The 27,034-nt window shown below is 29.2% G+C and overlaps 1 protein-coding gene across 3 annotated transcripts in view; it reads left to right on the forward strand.

The window, feature by feature from the left end:
• Positions 1-27,034, forward strand: part of LOC142321353 (uncharacterized) — a 132,761-nt gene that overhangs the window by 33,713 nt on the left and 72,014 nt on the right. For all 3 annotated transcript variants that reach the window (XM_075359369.1, XM_075359370.1, XM_075359371.1), the window contains exons 3-7: positions 1,491-1,571; positions 10,246-10,356; positions 12,112-12,361; positions 15,657-15,896; positions 18,247-18,431. In XM_075359369.1, the coding sequence (XP_075215484.1) occupies positions 1,491-1,571; positions 10,246-10,356; positions 12,112-12,361; positions 15,657-15,896; positions 18,247-18,431 (867 nt within the window). The remainder of the gene's footprint in view (positions 1-1,490; positions 1,572-10,245; positions 10,357-12,111; positions 12,362-15,656; positions 15,897-18,246; positions 18,432-27,034) is intronic.

A 27,034-nucleotide genomic window follows, 5' to 3' on the forward strand; every position in this document is an offset into this window, starting at 1 on the left:
CCCCCACAAAAAAAATATCCAGTAGTGTAAGATCAACAAATTTTGCCAGCCGCTGAACTGTTCCTTTTCTACCTTTCCAATGCTCAGGAAACCAGCAAAGAAGTATGTACCTTATTATTGGTTTTTCATATGTTTAACTGATGTTATAATGCTGTGTTTACTGGTACATTTTTTCAATGCTGGAGAAACCTAAAACTCTTTTAAGAAGAACGGACGATTTCAGATCAAATGCTATGGATCAGTAACACTGTATCCCAACATAACCTTTAAAAAACTACACTTTTAATTATAACCTCAATACTAGTGAATAAATTTTTATTTTATTTGCACCAAATTACTTGTCATTCAAAGGGCCTTTCAGTGAGAGTCACAAGCTACACAGTCTCATTTAAAAAAAGTTAAGTTTTCAACCCTTGAAAATTTAAGGGTGAAATTTTATAATTTAAATAATTTTCACAGTTTTAATCAACAGGTTTTGATTATTTTAAATTGTTTATGTAGTAATATCATGTAATTTTATAGTTATTTTGTTGGACTGAAATTTCAAATAAGTACTACCCCAAATGGTTTTTTGCACCTATGAAGTGAAACATTGGGCAGATTTTGATTTTCTTTTTAATTTTTATCAATATTCATTTTTCTTTTTTGGGTTGTCAATTAATGTAATTAAATGTTTACCATTGCCATTAAAGATTTTTGAGTTGGGTTAGGTGAAGCGGAGAGTGAAACCCCTTCAAAGGGGTTTCACTCTCCGCTTCACCCTTTGAAAATAACTAAGAGTTTTCCCTGAGAATGGTGTACATGCCTGCAAACAAAAATTTGATGGGACTGACAGCTGTTTAATAATAAATGTGGTAACTTTTCAAATGATCACCCATATATACCCAGAATAGGTTTTTCTGAATTATCACATAACATGGTTGGGGGGGGGGGGAGAGCATGAAAATGTTTAACTAGAAAGGTATAGAACATATAGGCTAAGAATAATTATCAGCCTTAATATATATTCAGTGTAGAATCTTTATTAACCAGCTGATATAAATAAAAGAGCAACATGTTCATATGACTAACTGTGCATGGTTTCAAACTATGCATTGGTACATCAGTACATGCACTGATATATTTTGGCGAACTTGTGTTAGATGCAAGGAAGTTTACTAGTGTATATATATGTAGCTTGTATTAAAATCTATTTCATAAATTGGTATATTATGAATATATTGCTGCTAGTTTTTGTATATTATGAAGTCAAATTTTAATATTTAGCTCTCAGTATTTAATATTCGGCGTTTTACTTATTTAATATATTCTGATGTTATATAGTGTGGTATGCGGTTATTTTTAATGGCAAAGAATTTTCTAAATAATAACATACCATATAATTGCCATCAGATATGCAATTAAGTCTTATTTAGCTTATAATGGTAATTTTCTAACATCTGTATTTTAAACATTATGATTTAACTAATGATACTATATATTCTTTTCAGCCGACAGCTGAACAGATGCGAATAGCACAAATTATTGGTACAAAAAATGAAGACCCGTCGTTGAAAAATAAAATTAAGCAGGTACTACTATTTCAATATGATGTACTGTTAATTAACTTAACCCCATTTCTTCCCAATGTTGTATAAATGCGGCAGTACAAAATGGTGTGCAGTTTTTTCTGTGATGTCACTTTTATTTTGATTTGTATATGGATTTTTTATTGATGTGGCTTTTTTAATATATTTATAAATATTTTCTTTCTTATGTGAACATGAATAATGATAAAACCAATGCATTCGGAATCTCCTTTTTTGTCATAAGAAATTAAAGTATGTACATTCTTAAAACCAACATTTTTGTTTTTTCAGTTATTCTTATTATGTTTAGTTTACTGCCGAGTCATTTCCATTATGACTGAGCTTTAGCTTTCTTTGTTATTCAATGGAATTTCCAAGTATTGTGTTTGCACATGGCATCTGCCGTGTGTAGTGCCGTGATCAAAACAAATTGTTGCTGTCATGCCATGGCTACGTTATACACATCTTTCAGTTTTATTTACAGTATTTAGATTTTATGCATGATAAATAGCTTTTTTATTTCATAATATAAATTTAGTTATTAGTTTCTAATGAAGTTTGTGTTCTTTCCAAATAGTTTGACATGATTATTAGCAGACCGGTTGGTTTCAAAACTTTGTTCACTGCTTCTGTTGATGGTTATATCTACAGGATTGACCAGTACAATGAAAAAAATTGTGAATAAAGGATAACTATTGACTATGAGAAGAAAGTCATCTATAATTTGTTAAAAAAAATTATTTTCTTTGATAATTTTGTTAATACTTGCAGTTAGTAAGTAACATGACAAAATTCATTTCCTTGTTCCTGGAATAAGTAGAGAAAACAGACTTCAAAATATTCCACTGACTCTGTGAAAAAATTACTCAAAGCTCCAAAAGGAAGTTATATATGAATGCTTTTGATAAAAATTAAAATATCTTTGTTTGGTGGCGAGATAATTCTGTAGTTACAAATAGTACAAATTATGGATTGGTAGAACCTATACTAAATGTAAAAAGATATAACTAAAAAGAAGGAGAAAGGAAATTTGTGTAAAACAGCAAAATTTTATAAACGATTGTAATCAGTTAGTGGGGGAGGGAAGCAGATGCTTATGATAATGCTATTGGCAATTACAGGATCTGAGTAAGAGATAAAAAATCATGGTGGATGTTATTTGTAAATGATGTCGATACTGCTGTTGTAAATGCTTGGAAATGTTTTATTTTATCAACAGGAAATAAAATTAGCCAGATAAAATTTAAATCGTAGTTAGTTTTGTCGTTACTTCGATCAGCGAAAATCGAAGAACACCTGACATAAGTGACAGAAATTTACTGTTAGGACACTGCAGTAAAACTAGTTAACCAGACAATCTATGAAAGACAAAATTGACCGACCACATTATAGAGAGAAATGAAACTAATGCAAGACGAAGGTGTAAAGTGTGTATCATATTCAAACTGTTAATATTTAAGAAATGCCAAGTGTTTTTACATGTGGACTGTTTTAAAAAATTTCACAAAGCAGCTGAAAAGTAAAATAATAAATATTACAGAAATTAGTGTGAACTGAAACTATTATTAAAATTATTTTACGTAATTATCGATTGTATATTTGTACAGTTTACATAATTTCCCAATGTTGCTTGGATGCAACAAGTCATAATTCAAACTGAATATACTAGTTTCCCTTTCACATCTTATTTTTTAAATTGGGTAGTAAAGATGAAGATAAAAGGAAAAAATTATGAAAAATTTGGAAATTGTTCTTTTGGGAAGAAATGGGTTAATATGACAATATTTTTTGTTTTACTATTTAGTCTTATTCTAAGCATTCATCATATAACATTAGTAGCAGTTTTGTGACAGCACTATAGTTTTAAAACGTTTTTAGTTGATCAGTAGTATTTGGGGAAACTACTGTTGATTCTAATTGTCAAGAGTATCGTACTTTATTTAAGCGTAACAATTAGTTTCAAAAGTTAAACAATTGTCACTTAGAATTCACTAAAAACATCATAGAATACTCTGACTTTGTGCATTATCATTTACTTTAGAATTATCAATAAAGAAGATTTCACTTGCAGTATTGCAGTATACTGCAAGTGAATAATTTTTCTTATTGCAATTATTGATACAATCTCTCTGCATGTAGTATTCCATTATAATTCAACAGCTTTTCAAAAATTTTATTGCATCACTATTTTTGATGTTGATATTTGGTATATGATAACTACCCACCTTCTAGTGGCCGAAAAATATTTTTTTTATATTTAAAAAAATGTTTTTAACATTTAACAGGTAAAAACAGCCATTTTCATTACTTTTTCTAAGCTGTAGAATTCTTATTTTACATCAAACAAAGGGTCAAAAAGGGCTTTTTGGAAAAAGGAACGATGGAAACTTCATCTTAGTGTACTCAAAATTCATTTTGTTACATAATCAAATCTTGTAATGTTTACTGTTTAAATTTTTTTTCCTTCAAATTTTGGGCCCAAAATAAATAATGAAGGACGTAGGGTAACAGACCTGCTTTTTTCCTTTTAACCTTTAAGTACTAGTAGTACTTATAAAAAAATTGGATTGTTTCAGTGTCCTTCATTAAAAAAAAATTGCTGCTAAATCATAAAATTTTGAAAATGTCTCAATTTATGGGGCTCAAATACCCATGTTGGACAGGTGGCAAAATCTGAAATGTTTGCAGCAGTAAGTACTTTTTATATTCTTTAAAACCATATAATATTTATTTTGTTACTCAAAGGGGTTGACGAGTAGTGAAGCCAACAAAACCACTAAAAACACCTTCTAACTGTAAACAATGTATCCAAAAATACTGATATTATGTATTTTTTTCAGATTATAAAAATTATAACTAAAGTTATTGGAATGAATAAATTAATTAATAAATAGTCAATTACAGAATGATAAATAATAATTAGAAAATTAAACAATGCAAATACATTAACAAGTTGTTAAATTCACTTTTACCTTATTTTACTCCTGCTAAAGGAAGTTATGAATAAATCTTGCATTTTTTGATAACAAACTTAACTAACATAATTTACTGCTCCTGCCATTTTTTTATTGAGTAGAACTGATAAGTCCTCATTCATCTTTGGTGTAATGTTGTGTCCTCTTCCAGTAGTTTGTAGAAAAAGCTCTGAAGGCGTGAGAATCTTTAAAATATTTTCCGATTGAACCCATGTTTAAATATCAAAAAAATAAAATGTGTATTTGATAATCCTCTTCATTTTCATGTATTTTTACTTCACTGACCATCATTTGCCATCATATATCCAACAGACATAATTTTTACATTTTGGCTTTGGTAACCTATAAAGCAATCAGAAACACTGATGTTCTTGTGTACTGATAATAATATAAATGTTTCTGATTTAGACATTGCTCGGACTTTCAGAACACATTTCTGACTTGTTGGAACATTACTGTGAAAGGTTCTTGTTTCTGGGGCTGTTGTGACTACCTGGTAACGATAATTGAGATATTCTTCAGTCTCTTGAACATCTTTATTAGAGCAGAAAATAAATGTTACATTTTTAATATTGTATTTACAGTAATTGTGCATTTCAGAAGGTGTAACAGTGTGATTGTTGACTGTACTTTGAAGGCTTGCTTTAGTCACAGACCTTCTTACAGTTCCACCAATACCATCACATGGTCCTTTTCCATTGTATCAGGCAAAAAAATGCCATTCAGCTGCGATTTCAATATCTTCTTGATGGTAACACAAATTTATCAAATTTTTTTTGTTTTTATACTGGACTGACGAGACATCAGAAAAATAAAAAAATTGTTTAACTTGTAACAGTTTTTTTTTTTTTACTATATTTATAACTTGCTTTTGGAAGCAGAAGAACGATTTAGTATTGTGCTTTTCCAAGTATTCACTAATCACATAGTAGCTTTGACTTTGTAATTTTCCTTCTTTTTTAAAATATGTGAGAAATGAATGTAATGTGGCAAAAGTTTTTGACAGTGATATGACAGGACTTCATCCTGTATCATAAAAGGAAAATTTTGATAAAAGTTCCATTACAATACATTCACTTTCCAACAAGTTTTCCTTAAATTAGCTTGCTTCTTTGCAACAAAATGATGCCTTTTTGGATTATTTAAATTTTCAGTAGTTAGTTCACAACAGTCAACAGAAACCCACTGTTTGAAGATAATTTCAGAATCAAAATCATCCCAGCTCTCTGGCAGTAATATGAGCACTTCATTAGTGCCTGGATACTTTTCACACTGTGATATAGCATGCACGTTTTGTTTTCTACATCACATTGCACGGTTGAAAGGAGAATATTTTATAATCAAATTTCCTTTTTCAAGCAGATAATGAGTTTTACATTTTGGTGGGACACACACATACACATAATGTATGCGCGCACACACACACACACACACACAACAGTCTGACCCACCAGCCACAATAAAAAATTTAGGTCTTAAATCAGCAAATTCTGAAAAACCAATTTTTAATTAATGTTTTTCTCTGAAGGCTGTGTGCAATTCTTTTACATAAGAGAAGCCTTTTTTGAATATTAATTTTCTTCCCATCAACTTGTCTTACAGAGACACAATCCTTCTTGCCTGGCATCATTTGGCTGTGCTCATCATTCTGGTAAAAATCTTGGAACACATTTAATAACATTTTCATCAATTACATGATTGGGTTTCTTTTTTGCCGATTTTTGGCTAAATTCCATTTGTTTTAACTAATTGTTTGGATTGATGAGCTAAATACTTACTAACACTAGACTCATTTTGAATTTTTTGAATGCTCCAGCTGCTTGGTAATAAACTGACGTATTAATATTTTCCTGGGTTGACATAACTGTTTTCATTTTATCCTTTATTTTAATGATTAATTCTTCATATTCCCATCCTAAATCAGCATAATTTTGTGGTATAAAACTGGTTTCTTCTGTAGAAATATTTAAATCAAAGGAATTGTTTAATTTACTGGTAACCGACTTGGCTATTTTTGTAACTTATTTTTTAAAATTGTTTCCTTTGTGCTACTCAATAATTTTTGAACCTTAATGGGGGAAATACCAAGTGCTAAACAAGCTTTATTCACCAACTTTACTATAACACATTGAGGCTCAAATGTATCTTGACATTCTGGTTTGCTTTTTATATAATCTTGTGGTTTTTGTATTTTGTTTAAGCATATTGTACACAGTGCTCTGCCTGGAGTTAATTTTAAATTTGAATTCTTGTTGAAAGTGTCAAAGATATTTCTCAAAGAGATTTCTTAACCGGTTTAGTGTAACAGCTAAATGGGTCAGAGCAGTGTTTCCCATTAATATGAAAATATTTATCTAAATATTCCGTTTTATGAAAAGTAGAGGTATTTTTTGTTTCAGTACATCCACGTAAAGATATCAATGTTATTTGCTTTTCAGTTAACTTATTGTACAATACTTAAGATTTATTATAAGTCAATTTGTGACATACTTTTTCAGTGTGAATGACAACTGAGCACTACATAATCTGTTTTTATAAAATGCAAGGGTTCTTACAATACAATTTAGTATAAATTGCACCTAACTACCAGTTGTACCTCACTTTGTCTTATCCCTGTTTCTCTGTAGCTAAAATAAAAATTTCTCTAATTAATAAAATTAAAAATTAAACATATCACTTAGAAGAGAAGAAATTTTTAGCCTTCTGCAATGTTTACATTAAGGAGATTATGCAAACATTTATGTCCATGCATATCTCATAGACCTATCAGAAAAATTGTATAGTAGGTCTACATTATCTGAAAAAGAAATTCTGTGAATTTTTTTGATACATTGTTCACAGTTAAAAGGAACAGTGTTTTTAGCAGTTTTGACTGCTTCATTACTTGTCAATCCCCTTGAGTAATGAAATAAATTTTATATGGTTTTAAAGTAGATAAAACTTACTTACTGCTATAAATATTTCAGATTTTTGCCATTTTTCCCACATGTGGTGTTTGGGACCCAAAAATGAAACATTTTCAAAATCTTCTGATTTGGTGGTCATGTTTTTAATGAAGAAACACTGTGTAACAGTCCTACTTTTTTTTTATATAAGTACTACTAGTACCTAAGAGTTAAAGGTAAAAAACATGCCTGTTTACCCTAAGCCCTTCATTATTTATTTTGTACCCAAAATTTGAAAAAAACAATTTGTAAAGGTAACTTCAGTAAATATTAAAAAATTTGGTTATGTAACAAAATGAATTTGATTACACTAAGATGAAGTTCCATCATTACTCTTTCCAAAAAGCCCTTTTTGAGCCTCTGTACAATGTAAAATAAGAATGCTACAGCTCATGGAAAAAGCGATGAAATGGCTGTTTTTACCTGTTGGCAAGTTAGAAATACTCTGATTCAAGAAAAACATTTTTTTTAAATATAAAAAAAAATTTTTTGGCAACTGGTGAGTAATCATATACCAAATATCATCAAAATCAAAAATAGTGCTGCAATAAAATTTTTGAAAATTTGTTGAGTTAAAATGGAATATTCCATAAGAGACTTAGTCTCTTTATACTTATTCCATAAGTATAAAAATTAAATATCACTGGAATTCTTTGGAATTAATAACAGACGACACCAATTTGGTACAGCACAATAAATATTTTCAAAGTAATATGTTTTACATAATGTGTACACACAGTGACAAAGTGAAAAATGGCAAAGTGTCTATATAAAAAGATTTCAAGAAAAAACATTATTCACTTTGTGAAGTAATAATAATTCATGTATCAATTTTAAAAGTTACATTGAATGCTTCACTCAGTGTAGGGATTATGATTCAAGTTAACTGTAATTAACTTGTTTGAATTGTGGCTTTATATACCTTCCTGTAACACCCTAGTGGCTGCGATAGTGTCACAAACTGGTTTGTTTTGTGGTCAGTCTGCACCCAGTAGAGCTTATGAACTTCATGTGAGCCTGTCATACACAGCCTTATTGTTCTCGACAATATAATAGTCAATAATAATAAGAGTCAATAATAATAATAATAGTCAATAATAATAATAGTCAATAATATAATAGACAATAGATAGTTTGTTCGTGACAAACTATCTAGAATATAATCTCATTATAGACATATTAGAATATTTTGTACAGCAGTAGGTCTACATTATTATCTGAAAAAATACAGTTGTGAATTTTTTTGGATACATTGTTCACAGTTAGAAGGAACAGTATTTTTAGTGGTTTTGAAGGCTTTATTACTAGTCAACTGCTTTGAGTAACAAAATAAAGTTTTATATGGTTTTAAAGTATGTAAAATGTACTTACTGCTGTAAAAATTTCAGATTTTTGCAGTTTGTCCTACAGCGGTTATTGGGGCCCAAAAATTATCAAAATCTTACAATTTCGCAGTCATCTTTTTTTTTTTAATGAGGACCCTGTAACAATCCAATTTTCTTTTTATAAGTACTACTAGTACCTAAGAGTTAAAAGGTAAAAAACAGGCCTGTTACCCCTAAGCCCTTCATTATTTATTTTGGGTCCAAAATTTGAAAAAAAAAACAATTTGTAAACAGTAAACATTAAAAGATTTGGTTATGTAACAAAATTAATTTTGAGTACACTAAGATGAAGTTCCATCTATACTTTTTCCAAAAAGTCCTTTTTGACCTTTGTATGATTTAAAATAAGAATGTTACAGCCCATGGAAAAAGTGATGAAAATGGCTATTTTTACCTGTTGGCGTGTTGACTTAGAAAGTAGTTTATTATTCAAGAAAAAAGTTTTTAAAAAATTAAAAAACTACAAGGTGGGTAGTTGTTGGATCATACCAATTATCATCAAAATCAAAAATAGTGAAGCAATAAAACTTGAAAATTTGTTGAAGTGGAAATACCTGCTCTTCATTTTCGTTTTTGAATTCTCTGTCACCATTATATTCTGACCTTCATTTATTTCTGTGTGTAGGTGGTTCAAAATCTTCATTTATGGTGTTATTGTCATTCTTATATAAACATCTCTCGCCGGTTTATAAAATCAATGCATATGAAACTGAGTTATCAATCAGTAATGGAAAATGAGTTTTTGTAAACAGTAAGAGAAGTCATTAAGTACGATTTCATGTGAAAAGAAAATAAATTTAAACTAATATTTTATTTAAAATATTTTCAACAAAACACGACTCATGTTGATAAAGAAAATATGGACAGTTTCTTACGCAGCTGTTCTTTTGTTCAAAACCAATCCTCTCCAGACTCCTGAAGTACTGAAGTACAGGCTTATCGGTCTGGTTCCTTTGTTCAATATTTTCTGGGTCAGCAGGCCTTGTTATTACTTTCCTATTGCTAGCAATGTGTAGGCTCCAGCCATCATTGACAATTCCTGTACTGTATAGTTATTGACTTTTTAAACTCTAGATAGATGATGCCTCATGTTATTCAGTAATTTGCTCCAAAAGAATGAGGTTCTGTTGCAGTGTGAATTTTTAATTTTTTGTAATGACAGAAGTAGATAGATGTACTTCTGTTAATAGTAAGTTATTCATGTTAAAATTTTTTGGCATCATTCAAAAAATCAAACGGATGAAATTATCTGTTGTCTCACCTTTGTTCAGAGGTAACATGTAGACTGATCTGTCAAAATAATTAAATTATAGTCCAACACAGTTTTTAAAATTTATGAACATAGATAATTTAAATAATTTTTTTTTATTAGGTAATGGATGCTACTCGGAAATCTGAAGATGAAGTTTGTACAGCCTTGCATGACTGTGATAACGATGCAAATCGTGCTGTTAATTATTTACTGGAAGGGGATGAAAGACAGGTTGGTGCTGTGTAATTGTAAAAATCCTTATTTTTAGTAAAACTGATTATTGAATGTACTTCCATAACAATTATGGTCTGAATGCATAGAACTGTTGACAAGCATTTTGTGAAGTTATTTAAGGTGGGATGATGATTCTGTGATGTCTGAGTAATTATAAATTAATACGTCTGATTTTGAGATTATTTTATTTTGTCGTCCTATTGTGCTCCATAATTGACACTTTCGGTAAAAAAATGCCATGCAATTTTAGAATTTCGGAAGTTACTAGAATACTTCTTAGTTTAAATGTTTGATTTAATGTTATTAAATAACCTACTTAAATGAAAAATTTTATGACTTAGATTTGAAGTGGTTATTATTATAAGTCAAATGATTATAGTGAACGTAATACAGTTTTGAATATTTCTTTTCTTTTTCTCAAATAAGAATTTTTTTCAAATTCTTCAAAAAATACTCTGTTTTTTAAAAGCCCACTAATTACAGTAGATAATAAAGCTTAACGTTAATACACCCCACTAATTATAATAAATTATTCAGTTTAGTTGCATAAACTTTATTGGATGTGTTTATTCCAATTTGTTAAATCAATCGGTACTGTTCAGATTTCAGTAATGCTATGAATTTTGATATTTCTTATCCAAAAAACCTTTAATTCTGCCATGACCAAACACATTTTTGTTTATTTTAATTTATTTTCAAAGTACAATAATTAAAACAGTTAAAATGTTATTAAATATACTTATTATTGTCAAATAAGACTTGATATAGAATTACAAATCTATGTTCCTCTTTCTAACATATGGAAGTGAGAGTTTGCCAGTAAATACTGAACAAGTGAAATCGCATAACCATTGCTGAGATTCCTCCAACGAAAGACCATATAAGAAGTGTAAGGGTGAGAAGGATCAAAGAAATTCCATTAAAGGATATTTTGGAAACCGGAGAAAAACGTTTTGTCATGTTGTGCGTTTGGCTAATAGGCTTCTATCCAAGAGGTTACTGAAGGCGAGTAGTGAGGTAGAATCAGGGTTCAAGTAGAGGAAGGCACTACATGTAGAATGGGGGAGAGAGAGAGCGAGAGAGATATTTATAGAGGGAATTTCTGAGAGAACACAGAACAAGAAAGGTATAGGGAAAGGACAGAAACTCTGAAACTTAGCAGAACATAATGGAAACATAAGTTGTTAAAATAATAATTTTGCATCAGTATATTTTTACAGAAATTAGAACTTTACTGATTGTTTTCACAGCAAAATCAGAAAAATAATATGAAAGATGTTTTTGTGGACATAAAATTGAAAAATGTAAACGGCGTGTAAGATACAAAAGAAGCGTAGCCGTGTCAAAGATATGGAAACTTCTAACTTGACACTTGTTTTTTATAATCTTGGCTTTCTTTATAATCCTATAATCTACTGTTATAATTTTTTGTGTACATGTTTACCTTACAAGTCAATTCTTTATTATATTTGTGTTACTCATTTTAAGATTGGTCAATAATAAATTGTGTTTCCTTTTCTCTGATAATGTTAGGCTTTAAGATATTATTTGTGAGCACTTGTCTCAGAAAATAAAAGCAATGGATTTCATACCAGGGTCGTTTTAAAGTATCAATTTAAATCCCTCAACTCGTAACTGAAATAGCATAACTGAAATATAATCAAACTATACTTTCTAATCAGATACTACGTATAAACCAGTTCATTGTTATAAATCCAGTTTTTCTTAAAAATACATTGTTTTTCCTTACAGAATGAATGGTTGACTTCAGGAAAGAAAAAAAAGAATAGAACAGCCAGCGCATCAAAGACTGATGCCCAGATGAATAATCATGTTAGTAGTGGTGGTGAAGGTGAAGATTGGGACTCTCCACAAGGAGGTGATGTTGGAGGAGGCACAGGACGTGGCCGTGGAGGAGGAGGTCAAGATAGAGAACGACCTCGACAAAGAGGAGGTGGCCCACCTCGTATGCGTGGGCGAGGTTCACTTGAAAACAGAGGGTGTAAGTATCATTTGAAACTATACAGTTTTTTGACTTGAATCAACCTGCTTAAGAGGTTTATATGAAAGTTATGTTTTTATTTTTTAAATCATAATCAATGTGATAGGTAATATATATAAAACCATCAATTGATCGAGTTAAAAATGTCTTAATATTTTTGTTCTATATCATTACATCTACAGTTGATGTTAACAGAAGTTATTAATACACCGTGTATTTCATGGTGTATTTGCAGTAATTGTGACTTGATCTATTTTGAGAACGAATTGTGCGTATTGGTTGGGGTGCAACTGATGCCATTAAAAATCACTTATTGACATGGACATTACCTAATTATACTATTAATACCTAATATTTTCTGTTTCACTGTGCTTTTTAGATTTGATTTTTTTTAAATGTGGTTTATTGTATTTATTAGATTAATCATTGGGTATTATTGATCCACATAGCCTAGAGCAGGGGTCTCGAACACGGCGCCCTCAATGAGATTTTTATATGCCTTACTGTACTACACACCTACTAAGCCCAATAACCGTATCAGTGTCGCGTGTATATAAGACAGTATAATTGCGCAAGCTCAGTATCAACAAATAGCAATCAAGGCCATACACTGACATATTGCTACTTAGTATGTAGGAATATTCTTTCTTCTGATAAATTTGGTAGTATGTTTACTGAGTGCATGTATTTTGAGTGTTGTTATTATTGACTATATTTTATTATTTATGCATTATTTAGTAACCATATCATACAAGATAGTTAACGCTTTTCACTATCAAATACTGTACGTACTGGTTAAGCGACTTTATGAATAACCCGCTATGAATAATTGTAAAAGAAAAAGAATTTATTGTTTTAATGATGACTGGGAAGAACAATTATGTTTTATTGGACTTTAAAGGCAAATGTATCTGCTTATTATGTTAATAGTATGGTGTGCCCCCAATAACTTTTGAATTTATTTGCGCCCTTTAAAAAGTTACTGACCTCTGGCCTAGAGCATTGTTTCTTGATAGTTTTCTCCCACTGCCCGCCTTGAGAATCAAGAATTTTCTGTGCTCCCCAAAATTTTTTAACTTATCTGTTAAAAATAATAATTGCAATTGCAGTTTGTAAGATGTGTTCTTAAAAATATAAATTGCAATTGTTGTTTTTAAACATGGCATATCCTATTTCTGAGTTAAAGGTTACATTTTTAATGAGAGCAATTAAAATGTATATTTAATCATTTTTGGAAGTATTTTTATTAAAATTGCTTCCAAAAAAACTACAATTGTGTCTATATGGTTTTATAACAACAATAGTGTTAGCAAATTCAGTATAACAATACAATAATTAAAACAAAGCTTTCAATTGAAAAATTACACTTACGTTATTGTGAAGGATAAATCTGATGTGCTTTAATGAGTTTGTTAATATCAGCCATAATTTTTCCTTCTTTTTTCTTATTCAGCCATCATCTTCCTAGACTGCCTGAACACCCCCAATTTTCTGTGGGCCTTCTACTGGGAACCCCCCCCCCCCCGCCAACAATGGCCTAGAGTATCTGCCTTTCATCTGAAAATTCTTGGATCAGATCCATTTAGCATGCATTTTTTGTATACTGTAAAATTCATGTCGACTAACTTCATTAAAAAAAAGGAATCGTGTAGAAAATGAGTCTGTATTCACTTAAAGAATAAATTTTTGCAATAGCATGATTTTATTAAAAAAATGATTACTATGTGGAAAAATAATGTAAACTTATTATTGATTGGAGTTGTTATATTAAGTTAAACAATGTATTATAATTCTATTGATCAGATAAACATAAATTATTAGTGAATTAGAATAAGTCCACAGAGCTTTGTGTATTACGATACATTGATCTGTATTCAGTTCAGTTGTATTTATATGCTTGATAACCACTGATATTCATTTACATGATAGTGCCATAGAATTAACTGAAACTTGTCAATTTTATGTTTTAGGTACTGTTTACAATAATAATATTAATAGTTATTTTCTGGTATAAAATTAGTGCTTACTTCTTCAGTAGAATCTTGAATCATAAGAAGTTTAATATTTTGATATGTTGGTGAAAAAAACTTTTTAATATTGACATTTTTTAAAAAATATCCTTAAGATATAGTGTCTTAGGAGATATTAAAAAAAATTCAATACATTGTAGATAATTGCAAAAAAAAATTATTCCAATTCCCCAAAGTTCAAGAAATTATATTTTATCAGACAGCTGTTTGTGCCTATGTATGTAGGTATTGATCGGCCTATATTTAGTCAATTTCTTCAAACTTTGTAAATGAGTGCGCTGCCTTCTGGGGAAAGAAAATATTAAATTGTTGCAAAAATTGGAAAAAGGGAGTTAAAGTGAAATTTCAGATATTTACTGGGGCACTTAAGCAAAAGATTTTTCTTTACAAAGTTTTTTATATAAAGATTAAAAATTACCAAAAAGATTTATTTAATATTTTCCCCCCCCAAAAAATGACTATATTTTTCTTTTTTTAAGCTATGTCTTGTTATAGCAAAGTAGTTTTTTGCGACTATTTAATAGGCCTTCTAACTATTATAAAAATTTTTGCCCATTTCACTTCAATTTTCTGTTGCAACAAAAAATATTTTTTTAATTTAAATCCATCTCGCAAGGTAGGTATCCATTGTACTTAAAATGTAAAAATTAAGTTTTTTTTTAATCCTTTGCTCTTTAGAATTTCTTTAAAAAAAATTAGCAAAACATTATCACCCATTCTGAGAAATTACAAATTGTTTATTTTAGAATTATGGCTTTATCTTAAACAAGTTATTTTATTAAAAATTAATAATGGAACGATTTAAAATTTTTAATACTTAAAACACATATTATTGGCAATAAAGTCACAAAAATAACTTAATACTTTCCCTGATTAGGAGCTCTCAATTTAAAAAAAAATCAAAATATTTTAAATTTCAATTTTAATTGTTATAAAAGCTCCTGGTGCGTGGGCACCCAAATTCTAAAAAATCAAAAACATATTTTTCAAAATTGTGATGCTAATATACTGATAATAAAAATTTTGGCTATTGCTTTATTTTGTCGAGCATATTGATTTCAAATATTAAAATTTAAATATAATCAAACATGTAATTTTATATTTAACAAGTATAGAAATAATTTTTTTTGTATTTATTTCTTTAACTATCATAAAATTATAAAAAATATTTTTATGTAAAAATGTGTAGAAAAAAGAATTCATAATTTTGGTCATATTTTAAATATTTAAAATAACTTCACATTTGGTTATGGCCTTTCTTGCAGGGAGGGGCAGAGAAAATAAGGAAAATGAAAGGAATCTTGAGGAAGGTGGTTACGGTGGAGGTGGTAGAAGAGAAAGGGGTGGTCGTATGTCAAATGGTCCACTAAGAAGTGGCAGAGGAGGCAGAGGAAGGATAGGAGCTAGAACGTTCCAGAACAAAGATAAAAATTCCAACCAAAAATTTTCTTGTACTATTGAAACGTGGAATAATCCAAGTTCAGAGGACCCCGGCGAGAAAGTCGGTAAGTAAATGAGTTAAACTGTATGTTATGTCCAGTATTTTAATATAATGTAAGAAATGCGTAGCATGCATACATGCGATCACAATAAAGTTGTACTGTTTGAGTTTGATATGATAATCCCAGGTAATTCTTATAAAACATTTCAGTATATGCAAAGATTTAAGGTATTGCAAATATGAATAAATAAAAAGTGTTGTTTTTTTTGTGTGCGATACTGTGTTTTCTCTGTGATGTCTTAAGGCATGCATGATCTTGTTGCTGCCTCAGACTTGACCACTTCAAAAGAACGACCATGACTTGACAACGATGAACCCGGATTTACAGTCACGAGTAAAGAAGTGACAGAAGAGGTTAGAAAATTAAACAAAAAGGATTACCAGAAGGTGTTATTTTAATATCAAAAGTGCAGTTGCTTATTGAAAAAAATATGTAAAATTGACAGCTATTTTAAACCATCTACATATAAATAAATTGGTCATATCTGTATTTTATTTATTTTTTGTACATGTTTTGATTAATATTCTTGTATACACTGTAGCTTCTTTGATTAATATTTTTATAGCCTACATTGTTTTTTATATTCTACTTTAGTCTATTGTTTTTTTTCCAGTGATTTTATTTTCTTATTTTGTTGGTCGATTACAGTAGTGCATTATTTTTTTTATTCAAGTATGAACGTAGAGGACAATGTTTTATTTTCAGAAAAAGCAATAAAAAACTGGAATTTTTATAGTTGTTTTAATTAGGAACTATTTTTTTTAAATTTTAATTTACTTGAAATAAATGCGCAATACTGTTCTATTCAAAGTGTTTTTCTCCACAGTAACCAAACATAGTACTGTATTTAGAGTTTTCTGAACATCTTACGCCTCTATAACAGAGAGATTGTTGTCGAGATAGGTAGGGTTTAACCCTACCTATGTATTACAAATATATTTTACAGTAAATATATTTCTTATTTTCTCTTTATAGCATGATTCAGCCAATTAGCAGTTGTTTGAATATTATTTGTGTTTGAAAGTTGAATTGTTCATTTCACATGTATTATGTGAACATACTTTATATATATATAATATACACACTTTCTAAAAATTCAAATAATTCATCAACATACTGACCACCATGTCAATTAACCTCAAACAAGACAGCCACCAAACAGTAACAGAAAAACCTAAAACAAACTTAAGGAGGAAATAGATGTAATAAAACAAATAGCAGTATTTAATGGTTTTGATGCTGAAAATATAAAAAAATATATATAAAAAAACAGAAAATTAAGTACCGTGATAGTTTTACAAAATCGCATCAAGAAAATAAAGAGATTATTAATAGTTTTTTCTTAGAATACAAGTATATAAATAAAATAATAGAAAAAATTAGTAGTGTAATGTACTGTAGTAGTAATGGAATAGATAAAAATAAACATAAAAACTTGAACAACCATATTATAAAATATTTAAGGAATAATAATAAGTAATTATATTTAATATTGTAATCTACACTTAAGTCTGTTTGTAATATGGAACTCTTTAATTAATTAATTAATAAGTAAATCTCAGATTCCAATCTCAGCCGACTTTTGATAGCATTGTAACCTACCATTTTCTTATTACACATCTTGCAATTTGGCAGGCGTATCAGTGATAAGTTTTATGTTTTATTGATTGCTGATTTACTAGTAGTGTGCAGAACGGGGGTAGAATAACAGGAGTGAACATATAGACTGATGTATAACAAATTACTTATAACGAATGTGCTGACTATACTGGTAAACGCACAAAAAAAATTTGTCCTTACACAAACCATGTATTAATCTATTATTAAACCAAACCAAAGCTTTATTGAGCAACAGCTCCGGTGGTAGGTTGCATAAGGATTGCCAGTGTTCTAAATGTATTTTTATATCTTTAAAAAATTCCATATAAATGATATTTCCTAAATTTCTAGATTAATTGTGATTAAGCTTATTCTCTGATTTTATATTTTTTTGAATACAATATTCTTTTCTATTTCACTAAGTTTAGTTTTCAAATTTATATAATTATAACTACTTTTTGGTATAATTTTCCCCTCATTCACAGTCATTAAGGAAGGCCTTTTTTAACATGCTTTTTTTTAGAATTAATGAAGGTCTGATAAATTTTTTTTCAGTAAAATTTATTAAACAAAGATAAATGCAAATTTAAAAAGTAAAATAACTTTCAGGTTAATTTAGTAAAGTTTTGATCAATTTGATCTAGTGTATATTTTTTAATTCTTCCCAAATAAGTGATTAATTCTTAACAAATTTGTAGTATTTATGTGATAGTTTTTTGTATCGGTATTTTGTTTATTTTTTTTTTTTTTTTAGATTTTCCTTCACCTGAAGATTGGGATAATGAAGAATATACAGGCTCACTTGCCGATAGTAAAGTGTTTACACCATCTACTGGAACTGAACAACCACCTGTTGAGGAGGCTGAAGTAACTCATCCTTCAGGACATATTACTGATACACAAGAGCAGGCTCACACACAACCACCACAGTTATCTTCGGTAATAACTGTACAGACTTTTAATTTTCTTCAATTAAAATTAATACAGGGAGCTCCGTATTCATTTAGTTAGTTAACTAACTTAGTTCTGGACAAGTACTTAATCCTTTGACCATCTTTGGTTTAATATCTTATTTTCTAGTAACTGTAAGTAATTTTTTTCTTTTTTTTTGCTGTAAATCCCAACTTACATCTTCAAATTCCATTCTTCTACATTGAATGAAATGAAAGGCAGTCAATATAATAGTTTAGAGCAATTTGGTTTACATGAAGTTTCCATAAAATATGTAACATTCTCATTTTAGAAATTTATTTTCTCTTTATATTCATATTATGTGATATATTGTCAGGCAAACAGAAATATTTCAAATATAGAAATAATCAGACAAATATTCTGTCTGAGTATTTCTATTTTGAATTACAATAGGGTTTAAATTAAAATATAAGACTTAGTGTCATGAATTATTATTGTTGCATATGTTATCACAAAAATTGTTCTGGGCTATATGAATGTTCTGATTTTAAATTTCAAACTGAACAAAAACTGTTTTATGAAAAAATGGCAACTTCCCTTCACTTTATTTTTATCTGCCATTCTGTTATGAAAAATTTATATCTCAAGATAAGATTAATGAATCATAGTATTTGTTACAGATGTTTGCAACAACTTTCTCTAAATTTCCAAACAAAAAGTCATACGATTAACTTGTGTAATCCAACCCTTCTTGTACTGTCGCCTGGATTTTCCTCATTGTCTGAATCCTGCTTTTGTGTTTTTTGATCTTCCTTGATCATGACTTTTAAAAGTTTCCATTTCCCTTAACCTTTCATGTAAAAATACAAAAAACTTGTAACTAGCTCACTGTGATAAGGAAAATAGGTAGGCAGCATGCTACAACTTGATTGGATTCTGGCGATCTTTATGTAAGATGCATATCTGTCATTTCAATATGAAGTTAAACTTACATTTTCAGAAAGTAAAATACTACTTAAGAAAACTCATATCAAAACAATTTTAATTAATAATACAGTGAAAAAAGATTAATACAATAAAAATAAAAATTGTACTACCGTGATATATCCTATCCAGTAAAATCATTTATTAAATTTAAATAATATATTTAAATAATTGAATTATTTCAGACTACCAATTTTTTATTAGTGATAAGAAATGAAATTGGTTGAAAATTGGCAAGATTTCTTAAATAACTGTTGTGTATCGACCAATTTTTAGAGAAATAAGGTGCCATGTTGTTGTTTACAATGAAAGGCATAACATTTTAATTAATAAAACTTATTTTGATAACACTGATGATTAATAAATAATAGATTAAAAAAAATAATTTGGCCACCATTTTGAAATTTATGAACATTATTTTTTATTTATTATAAAAAAATGGTAGAAACATGTATACCAAATATTAATATAATTCCTTTGATTTTGAGTTATAATTTTTCTTTAAAAACAAAATAACGATACCCAAAGAGAAAATCACCTTTTCGTCGTAGAATTTTTTTGTTGAATCATAAATGCATCAAGAACAATCTGTACAAAATATGCAAAACTGAGGATGAGAGAAATTTTTTTAGAAAGACAGATTTATGTTGTTATTTTGCTGCAATATGAAATTGATGTACTTAAAAATACCTAATCACACACTACTTTTCTTTCTTACTCTGTGTTCTTAACTGTTAATTTTTGTGATTAAACTTAGCTAAAGTTGTAGTAGCCTCTTGGAGCAAGTTTCCTAAAAATTGAGTTTTGCCATTCGCAAGTGAAGAATGTACATTCATGTGTACATTAATCTTAGGCTAACATCTTTATGGTTGTCAAGTAATGCCAGCTATTGATAGTTAAATTCTTGGCCCAACAAGATTCTCTTCAAACAGTATTTTGGAATAATTTTATTAATTTGAATGGTTTTGTGTCTCTCCCTTAACTCTTATTTAACATTTTTTTTTTTTAAATCTTACACATATAATGGTTTGATAATGTTGTATAAAAAATAATATGAAAATTAGAAGAAAGAGTCAGTCTTTTTGCTGTTATAAGTTTTGCTTGTTTCAGAACATTTTTACATGGTTAACAAAAAAAATTCTGGGAAAAAGACTATAATTCATTTTTTTAGTTTAATTTTTTTAAATATTTATTTTACTGTTTTAAAATAGACATTTCAGTGTTGTAGTTTGTTTAGTTTCGTAGAATTTTTTTCTTTCATTTAGAGTTGCACAGTATTTTATTAAAAAAAAAAAAAAAAACTATGCAAAACTATAGCTGCACATCTAATTAGATTAGATCTTATATCATTTTAATCATTTGTAATCTTAGGTCATTTAATGAAAAAAGTGGTATGAAATGTCTTAAATATGTTTTAGTTTTTATTTTTTTGAATCTAATAAAAGAATCCACTTTAAACGCTGAATATAAAGACGATATTAAAATTCATTCTCTGTTCTTTAAGCAGAATATAAATTTTTGGAAGAACCTCAGAGTCAAATGTTAAAAAATAAAAGTTTATGCTTGTCATATATGTAATGTAACTGTCAAAATTCTTCTATTTAATGGAAGAATATAATTGTATTGTAACCAGCAGATTTTTTGTATTCTCTCTTAATTTTTAAACAAAAAACATATCTCTACTACAATACATGCATGGATTCATTAATCCTTAAGATATTAATAAATTTTTTTTCATGTGTTCTGCTTCATAATTATTATCTACTGTTTATTATAACAATTTATTTTATTACTTATTTTAATGTAATTCATTAGTACAGTGAAATCTCTACAAAACAGAAATCTCCTCAGAATATATGGTTTCCCAAGTCCCAATAAATTTTTATAGAAATTAATCTCTTCAGTTTAAAAAAATAATGATAAAATCAAGGAAGAATGGTTGAAAGGTGAAAGGAATGCTAATTGTAGACAGCAGATTGAAAGAAAAAATGAAGTAAATTCAATTTTATTTAAACGGGGTTCACACATGCAAGATCAAAAATCTTCCTATTTTGGGGCCCATCCTGCAACAACAGGGAAAAGAAATTGCAGCAACCGGTTTATTTTTCCAAGCTTTACCGAACAAAACACTGTCTTTCAAAAACGAAAAATGTATTGGAGGCAAACAATCCAAAGAAAGACTGTCCTGGTGTACGGTTTTGCGAATGGCATGCTACTTAAACCATTGGTAATAGGTAAATCTTGGAAGCCTCACTGTTTTAAAAATGTCATTCAGTTATCACTGGAATGGTACGCAAATAAAGTCTTGGATGACGTCAAAAATAATTTAAATAAAAGAACGGTTAGTGAAAATAGAAAAAGTTCACTGTTTTTAGGCAATGTGTTATTCACCCTCATGGAAATTATTCTAACATGAAACTTGTGTTTTTTCCTCCAAACACAACTAGTGTAACTCAACCGATGGATCAGGGGATTATTAAAAACATAAAAATTCATTATCGAAAACACATTCTGCAGTTGCTAGTTGCCAATATGGATTCATCTGTTCAAGAACTGACGCGTAAAATTACTGCTCTGGATGCACTAATGTGGCTCTCTTTATCGTACAAACAAATAACTGTTAAAAATGCGCTTAAAGAAGTTTGTTTTTGCACGGAAACTGATAATGTTCCCAATACATGTACTTTGTGCAATACAACAATATTGCGTGAAGTTGAATTTCTGTTGCAAGAAAGTGCAATCAGTCCATGCTGAAGACTACATGGGTATTGATAGCGATTTGGTAACCGAAGAAGGATTTCAAACTGTAGATGAAATTATTTTGTTTGAAACTAGCAAGATTAATGAAAGTTCAGAAGAAGAAGAGGATACAGAAAACAAAATTAACAGTTTTGGCGAAGCATTGGGTATGGTCGCACAGATGGAAGAATTTGAGATTCGTATAAATAGTGATGATTTGTGTCAGAATACGTTAACCGCTAGAAATATTATTGAAAATAAAAGTTGCAAGAGTAAATTATTGAAATAGAAAACTGTACTTGAATGTTTTAGAAAATGATTTTATTTTAGAATTAGTGTTAGATCATGTTTGTGTTTTAGGCTAAGTTTTTCTATTTACTTGTATTACTGAAGTGCATAAATTATTGAAAATGAAAGTTCAAAGAGTAAATTTTTGGAACAGAACTGTACTTTATCATTTTAGAAAATTATTTTATTTTATTTTTAGGCTAAGTTATTCTAATTAAATGTATTTTAAATGAAAAATTACTAACTCGTAAAAATATAATACACCTCCTCCCCCTTTTTAGTGTAACTGAACTTTTTTTGAAAATTAGTGGCTAATGTTCTCTGTATGCAGTTTAATTTCCAGATTATTCCAAACGTTAATTTTTTTCTAACTTCATTTTACATTTGTATTATTCATAGCACATGATCTCATGATAAATTAGCTCAATTTTTAAAAGCTCTGCAAGATGGAAACCTCTTCAAAACAGAATTCTTATTTGGTCCTGTCAGATTCCGTTTTGGGGAGGGTTTACTGTATTAATTTTTTTTTGTAATTGTGTGTTATTTCATTCTGATAAGTGACATTCCCCTTTCCTTTATAATTCTTTGTTTGGGCCCTTACTTTGCCTTATTGCAACCATCCTAAGGAGCATCATCATAACATATAATATCCAGAACTTGTTAAGATTATTGAAATTTTATTGTGCACATTAGTGGTGCTATAAACATCTCACATCATGGGTGCTGTACATCTCTGAAAATAGATTGTCATCCATTATTTTTATTTAATTTTTTTTTTCTTTTTTATAAATATTAAGCGATGTAATTAATTTGTATTTTTTATTTTGTGGGAGTGAGTGTGAAGGAAGCTGGTGGGGATAGTGGTCAAGTTTAAATCATTTATTTTATTGTGGCACCATATTAAAGTAAAGTGTAACAGAAAGAAGTATCACTTTTTTCTTTTACTTTATTTTAAAAACAGGTTTTTCTGTAATGTCTATTTTATAAAAAGATCTTTTATTTTAAATTATTATCACCACATTCTTTTTTTACAGTATAAATATTATTATCTTTTATGACTGCAAAGGATCACTTTAGTCAGTTCATTAGCCAAGTGTCGTCAATGGGGCTGTTTGAGCCTGTTAGTCCTTCCAGTACTTTTTCATATATTCTGATCTTTCTAGTGTTGAAAATGCTCATGTTGAGAGTTTTTTCTTGTGAGTGTGAAGGAAGTGATTTTGCTCTTGATTTTCTTGTTTAATTTTATCTTATCTGTGGTGTTTTCTGGTGTAAGGTCAATTTCCTTCAGATCCTTTCTATTTCTCTGATCCCATCCATCCTACCTTTGTTTTTCGAGCCGAGATTGTACTGTACTAGCTGTTTCAGAAGTCTTGAACCGTGCATCCTCATGATATGTCAAAAGAATAGTCTCCTCTTATGCATGGTATCATTGATGGGTTCTAAATCTTTGTAAATGACTTTGTCGTGCTCAATCCACCACTGCCCATCTTTCTGGTACTATATATTGATGCAGGTTCTTTCAATTCTTTCGATTTTCTGGAGTCTGTCTGTTTTTGATTGTTTATTCAGAGGGGAGAATGTTTCTGTTTCTTGGGTATAATGTTTAGGATGATCAGACATTGTAACTTTTCTCCAGAATAACAACTTTGGAAAAGTCAGATTGAGCCTCCAAAGGTGCACCTGGATATATCCAGAACAAATAGGAGAAATATGTTTGGTGAACAGAATCTAAACAAACTTCTTAGCTCATTTATCATAAATCACACTTCACTATCATATGAGTTGTAACTTGGGACCTAGTCCCAACACAGGTGACTCCTTGACATTCAACCATGACGGGTCTTTTAAGGAATACTCCACTGGCTGAACTAACTAACACCAGAGTTCAGAGAAGGCAGCATTTGGATACTGTGGACTGCCACTTAAAAGATAACATGCAATCTGAAGCATTGGAATTCCCAAACACTACACAATGAACAAAAAAATACAAAGTCTAAAATCAAACCAAATATTATTATATAAATAAGCTATATATTAAATAACTTTGTTTTTCTTTTTTTTTTAATAAAATTAAAAAGTAAATATCAAAATCAATTTGCTCCTGTTCCTTAAATATTTTTATTTACATGAAAATTTACATTCAGTTCAGTATAAATCCTGTGGTATCATTCTTTTCCCCAGACCTTCATATTATCTTCCACCATTGGCTCTGGTGTATCCTACTAGCCCCAATTGATAATTTATTCTGGTCTTTCAATTGATAATTTATTCTTGGTTCTGTATTCTCCTCTGTAGTCTGCTAGAAAAAATGAAACAAAAAGTTCTCTGATTACCGTATTTCCTCAGTAAAAAATATAATATAATATTATGCTGATAGATAAACGTTTCTCTTAGTATGATACCATTTCTTGAATTGGTTTTTTGTGTACATTAAAGATCTGTAAATACAATTTTTATATCACCCTTAGTTTTAAATAAATTATACTTAATAAATCTGTAAAATTTATAATTTTGCACGGCCATACCTGTGTTAGAATGATTTCGCTGATTCTTTTCGTTTATAAATAGTCTCAGGCATGAATTAACATCCAACAGTAATCGGCTAGCATTTTAGTACTCTGTTTCCCTTTATAGCTGCTTTCCATCACCAAAATGTCTTGGTGGAAACGTTCACCGTGTTCCAATTTTAAACTGAAAGTACAAATGATGATAAGCTTTTCTAATTAAAGGTATCATGTTTTTTCTATTTGATTTTTCATAAACTCGCCTCATACATAATAGAAAAAGCCATCCACATCAATTACACAATTTCGAGGCATTATGACACTACACTATTAACCCTTAAAGCCTCAAGGTAACAATATATCGTACACGAGTGCTTGTGCTAAAAGTCTTCACCCGTATGATATATCGGTATATAGTTTTTATGTTCATATATTTCTTTACGTTACCACTAGATTGCTCATACAGTTTCTTTTCTTAAAGCTTACAATTCGTAGATATCGATAGTGTAGGTTGTTTTCATTTTACGATATGTAAACAGAAGTGTGTTCCGTGCATTCATAGTTATGTTTTGGTTTCTCTGTGCGTTTATAAGAGATTTTTTATAGGTATTATAATATTATTTTATGAAATTAGAGTTTCAATTATAGTGTAGTTTTAGTTACCGTGATCCGTAAAATGTTCAGAGATATTTGTTAGTTCAGTGTTCTTACTGATGCAGAAATTAATAACTTTTTTGTTGATGATACTGATAGCGATTTCGAATTATCTACTGACAGTGGGGCTGAAAAAGATGATGAATTAATCACAAGCGATAGTGATGGGGATTCAGAAGAAGATGAGGTATACAGAAACATCATTGAACCAAAAGATAATGATGTCCCTCTTCCACATCAATTTTTGGAACTCCCTGACCCAAAACATATGCCTAATCCAGGTTCCACACCTATAATTTATTTTTATTTATTATTTACACTTAATTTATTTGAACTGATGGTGAAAGAAACCAATAGATCAGCCAATCAATATTTAAATGCAAATAGAGATAGGCTGTCTGAACCGTACCAAAAATGGAAAAATAATACCATTTCTGAAATGAAAGATTTTATAGCTTGCATACTGAATAAGGGGATAATTAAAAAACCTACACTTAAGAGTTACTGGAGTACAGTATCATCACAGGCAACCCCTTGGTCTGGTAAAATGTTTTCAGCGCACCATTTTAGAATTATTTTGAAATTTCAAAGCATAAATGTTACAAAAAAATGTTAACACAAAAATTTCAATAACTCTAAATAATATGAATTTTTAAGCGAAATTTTTTTTATTTTGTTCACAAATAATTTTAGTTTTTAGAAACAGTGATAGATTACATATAAATAGTAAGGATTTTTTTCAAATAAAGAATAAATTCAGTATTTTTTTTTTTTTAATGAAAAAAAGTTTTCATTAAAACTTAAGTAAAATAAAAATTTTATTTTTTAAATAATTAATCAAGGGTGTAACACCATTTTGAATCGCAGCACCACAATCTACATAATTTACTGAGTAATTTTTTTCATAATTTTATTGTGTATATTGTTATTTCTGTGGCATTTCTACCAAACATCTACTTTTTCTGAAAAACATGCTTGAGGCTTTTAATTAGTACTTACAAAATAGGCTTGAGGCCGTAAAGGTTAACAAACTTAAAGACAGCAATAAGACTGAACAAAATTATTTATTCCTAAATCCAGTGCCTAATACAGACAGCACAGCTGTGTTTTTAGCTACATGTTTTAACCTGCATAGACATGATTAATCTTGTCCATGAAGGTTCACTCTTCAGTATTAGGTATGATGTCATAATATGTAATTATGATATGATTAAATTCTTTGTCTAGTATTGTTTATTTACAGCTTACAAATTATGTTAACAAAGTTAAATAATAAAAAATGAACTAACAAAATACAGTGTAGGTGCTTAAAATGCTAACTATACGTTGAAAAATGAAAAATATTCTTTAATTGAAATTAAACAATTTTTCAAAAATGGTGGGAGAGTTCATATTCTTTTCAGCATGAAGAAACTGATTAAAATCATTTATTACATGTTAGAAAACAAAAATTATGTTTAT

The sequence above is a fragment of the Lycorma delicatula genome, chromosome 3, assembly GCF_047948215.1.
Source record: "Lycorma delicatula isolate Av1 chromosome 3, ASM4794821v1, whole genome shotgun sequence".
Classification (NCBI taxonomy): domain Eukaryota; kingdom Metazoa; phylum Arthropoda; class Insecta; order Hemiptera; family Fulgoridae; genus Lycorma; species Lycorma delicatula.